Source organism: Pseudonaja textilis, chromosome 10 (assembly GCF_049901715.1).
Source record: "Pseudonaja textilis isolate UNSWEBS1 chromosome 10, rPseTex1.2, whole genome shotgun sequence".
Lineage (NCBI taxonomy): Eukaryota > Metazoa > Chordata > Lepidosauria > Squamata > Elapidae > Pseudonaja > Pseudonaja textilis.
Genome location: NC_141999.1, coordinates 20013757 through 20020474, shown reverse-complemented (window position 1 = coordinate 20020474; position 6718 = coordinate 20013757). Strand labels below are relative to the sequence as shown.

The 6718-nt window shown below is 42.8% G+C and overlaps 1 protein-coding gene across 4 annotated transcripts; it reads left to right on the top strand.

Moving 5' to 3' along the window:
• Nucleotides 1–209: 209 nt before the first annotated feature.
• Nucleotides 210–6235, top strand: LOC148124959 (phospholipase A2 inhibitor NAI-like). 4 transcript variants are annotated; one of them, XM_087940072.1, is made up of 6 exons: nucleotides 210–1243; nucleotides 2223–2319; nucleotides 2801–2917; nucleotides 4072–4224; nucleotides 4843–4983; nucleotides 5909–6235. In XM_087940072.1, the coding sequence occupies exons 2-6, from the start codon at nucleotides 2271–2273 to the stop codon at nucleotides 6049–6051; spliced, it is 603 nt and encodes a 200-aa protein (XP_087796198.1). In that variant the 5' UTR covers nucleotides 210–1243; nucleotides 2223–2270; the 3' UTR covers nucleotides 6052–6235. The 4 variants fall into 4 exon arrangements, with proteins under 4 accessions (XP_087796198.1, XP_087796201.1, XP_087796200.1 ...); XM_087940075.1 differs by having other exon boundaries at nucleotides 1063–1208; XM_087940074.1 differs by having other exon boundaries at nucleotides 1063–1316.
• The last annotated feature ends 483 nt before the right edge of the window (nucleotides 6236–6718 follow it).

Genomic DNA, 6718 nt, shown 5'->3' with positions numbered 1-6718 from the left:
AAAATTCAGAGGGTTCACATTTATGGCAGCTGCAGGGTGACAGTGGAGTCACCTCATACCCCTTTCCGCACCTTCTGACAAGCAAAGTCAATGAGGAAGCCAGATTCATTTAACCACCATGTTAGGAACTGAACAACTGCAGCGACTCGTTTAACAATGGTGGCAAGAGAGGTGCAGAACTCACGTAACCACTGTCTGGCTTCGCAAAAAGAAATTGTGGTCGTAAGTCAAGGACTGCCTGTAGATCTGCTTAAGAAAAATGGAGGGGGTTTTTGACTGGAAAATCCTTTCCCTTCAGTCTTCGAGGGAAGTCCCCGATTATCTTGGAAGACCCTGTTGGGTTTGGCCCTCAATGGAAGACTCAAGGTTCCATGCAGATCTACAAGTTTACTGGTTATGCCCATCAAGACCACGAGGCCCATCTCCAAACTTCCCATTTACAACCAGAATTTATATAAGATTGGTTCACCTAACTTTCCCTGTTTGCAGCCCCCATTGCAGCCCCCAGAGACAGTTTGTGAATAGCTGACTTCCAACTGCTCTGGCATAGTGCCCCAAAGAAGAAGGGGTCAAGCTATTTTCTAAAGCACCCAAAGGCCAGACAAGGAATTATGGTTAGAAACTGAACAAGGAGAGAAGCAACCTGGAAATAAAGAGAAATTTTCTGACAGAGCAATCGATCAACCGATGGAGCAGAAGTTGCCTTCAGAAGTTGCGGGAGCTTCACCACTGGAGGCTTTCAAGAAGAGACTAGACTGCCACCTGTCAGAAATGGTGTAGGGTCTCCCATTTGGGTAGGGGGGTTGAACTAGATGACCTACAAGGTCCCTTCCTACTCTGATTATCTGTTATCTGTTTAGCTATTTCTCTCTCTCAGTGGTGAAATCTATATTGACCGCCTGGTGAATTTTTAATCCCAAATAATACTATCATGTTCAAAGGTTGATTCAGCAGACTACGGACAGTTGGCTCCAAGAGCAGAATAGGTCAAGTGATTGCCTCAGGCTATCCTTGAAAAGGACAGTGGACTGGCAAAAGGTTTACCTTTTTAAAAAAAAATCTCTATCTGGGTGGAAAGTAAATATACCCCATAACGGGCGGTTGAGAGGTGGTTCCAAAAACATAACCACCTAGCTCTCCTACAAAAAGGAAACACAAAAGGAGAAGGAGCTGTGCCCATTGACTGATAGCACCTGGTAGCCTCTAAGGTAAAATTGCTGGCTGCAGCTTCCTGAAGCTCTACGTAAGTGCCTACTTCCTTCTTAAGGGTTGAGAATCCTACAAAGACTTGCAGATTCCTTTTACCTTACTTCAAGGTGGGCTGATCTTGACCTTAGTTGAAGAACTTGGGTAGCCTTTGTTTGTTGTGTAGATAATAAGGATGGAGTTTATTCTATGTCGCTACCCAAATATTGATCTTGAAAGCCAGGGAAATTTATGTATGGGTGTATGTGTGAGATGGAGATGATGGTGAGTCTCCATCCTATAGTTTTAGATGATCTAGGAGCTTAGAGGAAGCAAAAAAAACAGAATAAAAGAGATGGAAGGGGCTGTGGAGGTCTTCTAGTCCAGCCTTCTGCTCAACCAGGAAACTCTATCATTGTCCAATCTCTTCTTGACAACCTTGAATGATGCAGCATCCATAACTTCTGAAGGCAAGTCGTTCTACTGATTAATTGTTCTGTCAGAAAATTTCTCCTTAGTTCTAGGTTGCTCCTCTCCTTGATTAGTTTTCATCTACTAGTTCTTTTCCTGCCTTGAGGTGCACTGGAGAATAGTACTACCCCCTCTTCTTTGGGGCTGCACCAATATTGCTATCACGTCACCCTAGTCCTTCTTTTCATTAAACTACACACGCCTAATGTCTACCAAAACAACCAACGTCAACCAAGACAAGTCCTATAGATCCCAGTAATGATTTTTTTTTAATATGAGGTAACTTTCTTACAACTTGGTAATAACTAAGCCATTGACTTCAGTGGCCAAACAGGCAATGGAGAAAAATGCAGTTATTATCAGGAGCTTACATAATCCCTTCTTGAGAGTGAAGTTTGTTTCTAGTTTTGTCTTTTTCCTGTTCTTCCTATTGTTTTTAAAGCTATTAAAAGCGGGGAAAAGATTCTTGAAACTGGTTTGTGATTGTTATTTGAAAACTGGCACTATGATAAAATTTATGCCTACATTGTGTTCCTGATTCTGTTTCTTTCTGCCTCCCCTTCCAGATATCTCTATCCAGCTTGCCTTGGGCATCAATCATCTTGTTCTCCGCCATGAAGTCCCTCTTATTCTGTTGCCTCTTTGGCACTTTCTTAGCTACAGGTGAGAAGACTTTGGGAGCAATTCAAGAACCTTGACTCGGATAGCAGGACTCCAGGCAGGTCTCGGAGGGTCCACAAAAGGGGCTCAGAAAAGTCAAGATGGTGCCCACCATTGTGTGACTGAAACTCCAGCTATTTTTTTAAAAAAATTGAAATGTGTTAGAATTTTTTTTAAATTTTTTTGGAATGCGTTAGGCAGAGCCTGAATTGTATAATTATGGCTCCTTCCCAGGTTTATTTATTTTTGTTCCCTCACCCATCTCTGCCTGTAGAAGAAGTAGGGGATCCCCTCAAATCATAGACCTAATTTATTCGTCCATTTTAATGTAAGCCAGGAGTTTTTGTCAAAAGTAGGTCTTGACAAGTAAGACAGATAGACGGGGTAATGATGGCATGAATCACCATTTGACATGTGGGGCTGGGCAGGGCAAGGCACTCCTGTCGAAAGCATCCACAAACAATGTTGTATCTTCCTCCTCTAGGCATGTGTCTTGAGTGTGATATTTGTTTTGGGCTGGGCCGGAAATGTAACACCTGGACGAAAACCTGTGATGCTAATCAAGATGCTTGTGTTACCTTTCAAACTGAAGTGATAAGAGGTATGAAATCTTAAGAGTCGTGAGATAGACTGTTGTGGTTCTCTGGCAACAGGTGCGGGCGGCTGAGGTCTCAGAGAGCCAGGATTCAGATGAGGGGCCTGCGTGTGATTGCAGGGATGGGGCCAGGACCATCAGGGAGTGGAATGCTGTCTCCAGAGATTGTGGAGGCTGGTAGCAGTGATGAAGAGGTCCCCGAGGAGCCTGGCCCCAGTGCGTGTGCATGCAGGGCTGCTCGAAGGAAAGAGCAGCTGCTGCAGCACGGGCGACTCGGGAGTAAGGCCCCTCCCTTAAGAGATAAAAGCCAGCTGAGAAACTGGAGTTCTTTGCAGGAAGCAAAGAAGTTTTTGCACTCAAGCCTTGTGGACGTTCAGAATATCTTGGTTGGTGTTTGGAGACGCTTTGTATTTGAAATATTTCAATATTATCAATTTGCGGCTCAACTGTGGTTATAAGTCGAGGACTACCTGCCATTTGCATCTAGTGGATCATTCAGCCTTTTTTAAAAAAACATTTTAAAAACTTCATTAAACAAATTCTACAATTAAAAAACCATTAAAAACATATTTCCATTCATTGCAGCATATTCAATGCATACAGCATATTGCAGTAGTGTTCACTCACTCTGATATATTCTTAAGTGTATAGAATATTACTAAATATTATTACAATTATTTTACATTTGATTTCTGTCATATTTTCATATATTTTCATAGTTATTTATATATTTATACACAAGTATGCAGAGTTATGCGTACTCATACCAAATTATTACATCACACCATAACCTTTCATTTCATCTCTCTATTTTGTGTCTTCTTTGCAGCCAATTATACCATAAATTCCAAATTTTGTAGTACTCTGTCTCCTCTCTCCTTCATTGCCATAGAAAGCCTACCCACTTCTGCACACTCTAAAACCCTTTTTTATTATCATAGTATCCGAGGGAATGCTGTCACTTTTCTAATTCTGGGCAAAGGCTGTTCTTGCTGCAGTAATATATGTAATATAATATGTTGGAGTTTCTTACTTATCTTATCTCTTTATATACCAAATAGGAATGTATCTGATCTCAGTTCAATTCAGCCTTTAAACCTACTGAGGAGTCCTTGAATCTCAAATAAAATGTCTTTGTTCTTTGTTTCTCACCTGTGCAGCCCCTGTGTCCCTCTCTTTGATTTCAAAATCCTGTGGTACTTCTGACACTTGCCATCTTAACTACCTGGAGACGAGTCCACATAATGAACTAACGGTGAAGACCAAAAGAACCTGCTGTACTGGGGAGGAATGTAAAACTCTGCCACCGCCTGGTATGTAGCTCTAGGAAGCCAATCTCAGCCTCAACAGACAACGTTGAAGGAGGCGAAATCTAACCTCTCCAGGGCTGCCCATTTCTGATTTCAACTTTGTCAGAGCGAAGGGTTATACCTTAACTCTGTGTTTAAAAGTTCTCTTGCTAAGGATTGAAAGAAACTTGCTCAAGCTGGGTGGGGAATTCTGGGAATTGAAGTCCTCTCATCCTAAAGTCGCCAAGGTTGAAAAAACACTATTGTTTAGGCAGAAGAAATCCTATAAACAGAGTCTGATAATCTGTCTTGAGTTCACCTTCCTGGGACAGAATGGAGGGGAGGAGAGGAGAACAGATTTATTGGCCAAGTATGACACAAGGAATTTGTTTCCAGAAGCTTCCAGAAGGTGTCCTTTTAGCTTTCTGGGAGCTTAAAATCCAGGAAGGCTTCCTAAAATCTCCAGGGAAATATAGTCTGAGGGATCAGCCAGCTGTCCCATGGTTTGGGGGAACTTAAAATCCAGGGAAATAAAGAGAAAGGATGAGCAACGTCCTAGCGTAGCCTTACCCAGTCTGATAAAGCAGGCAGTTTCTCTTAGGCAATTGCACTGATCATTTCCTCAACTCTTGTTCTTGACAGTGCTTGGAGACAAAGTCAGCCCACCCAACGGACTTCAGTGTCCTGGATGCTTTGGATTGTCCTCAAAAGAATGCACTGAACACCCGGTTTCCTGCCGGGGATCTGAAAACCAGTGTTTGTCTCTAATTGGGAAGGAATTTGGTAAGAACAGGCTGCAGGAAAACTTGATAACAGCCCCAGTCTATTTTCTTCCCCTGTTTCTCCCTCTCCTTATCCTTCCCCCTTCCCTCCTCTTCCTCCTCTTCCTCTTCCTCCCATCTTTCTTCCCCTTTAAGTCTTTCCCAGTGGTGGGATTCAATTTTTTTTACTACCGGTTCTGTGGGCGTGGCTTGGTGGGCATGGCAGGGGAAGGATACTGTAATATCTCCAATCCCTTCTCTCCCCACTAACTTGATCTCCAGCTCTGTTCTCTGTGCAGGGCAACCAAAGAAGACACAGCTGATCAGCTGGGACTTAGGAGGCAGAGAATAGATGGGGTTGGCGGGGCCAGTCAGAGGAGGTATTTGCCGTTTCTCCGAACTACTCAAAATTTCTGCTACCGGTTCTCCAGAAGCTGCTGAATACCACCTCTCTTCCTTCCTGAAACACTTTGCAAAAGCAGTCCTTTGGCCACATTTAGTTTTCCAAATACAATTTTCAATAATTTCTCCTTTCCCATTTTTAAAGGATGGGGTACTGTAGAGGGAATAGGATAGGATAGGATAGAATAGAATAGAATAGAATAGAATTCTTTATTGGCCAAGTGTGATTGGACACACAAGGAATTTGTCTTTGGTGCATATGCTCTCAGTGTACATGAAGGAAAATGAAATACATTCATCAAGAATCATAAGATACAACACTTAGTGATAGCCATAGGATACTAATAAGCAATCAAATCATACTAGGCAACAAATAAACCATATACATAAAGATACAAGCAACAAGGTTATAGTCATAAGTGGGAAGAGGTAGATACTAGGAAGAGTGAGAAGAATAATAGAAATACAATCTTAGTAAATAGTTTGACAGTCTTGTGGGGAATTAGTTGATGTTCCTGACTACAATGTCGGTTAATTTTTTTCAGGCTTTTTCTTCAGAGCATTGTCTTATAAAGGATGTGCTACGGAGAGTCTGTGCACTTTATTTGAGAAGAAGTTCTGGAATGTTTTAGAGGAAGTTGAAGTAGACTTCAAATGCACGCCAGCCCTCCCAAAGTCTTCCCAGTGATGTACAACTGCAGGTCAAGGCTATCGCTCCACCTTACTAAGAACTAAGGAGCCAACATGGCTCATTCTGTTTTAGTCAGCTTTCAACAGAATCCTCATTCTTCTGGATGTGTCAAAGTTCCATACAATTAATGAAAATTAACTGAGCCATGGTTCAACCAATAAAGGAGTAACTTTTAAAAGAATTCCATTCTGAGTCAGAGTTTGATTTGAGCGAATGACTGTGGTAGAACCAGGTTTGTGGTGTCAGGTTCACTAACACCACTTGTCCTGCCATGATGCCTGCCCACTCAGTGCGGTGCTGATGTGCACTTCTGGACTGGCCCAGGACAGGACAGGGCAAATCAGGACACTGCCTGTTTCAGAAGGGCAGAAATGGATGATGACCTCCTCAGAATACCCCTTGCCCACTTGGGAGATGACCTTTCCATCCTGGCTCCCATGTTGTGCGTCAGAAGTAATGTGTTTCCCCTTCTGCTGATACAACCAGAACAGTCAAATCCACCTGTGTTGTTTCCTTCTGTCTTGTCCAAATGCCTCCATTCCTATTGGCTGGTGGGTGTGTTGTTGGACATGAGGCCTCCCCAATGCCCTCATTCTCTGCCTTCAATGGCCATATCCTTCTGGGCTACTGGCCCGTGGTGGGATTCAAAATGTTTTACTACCGG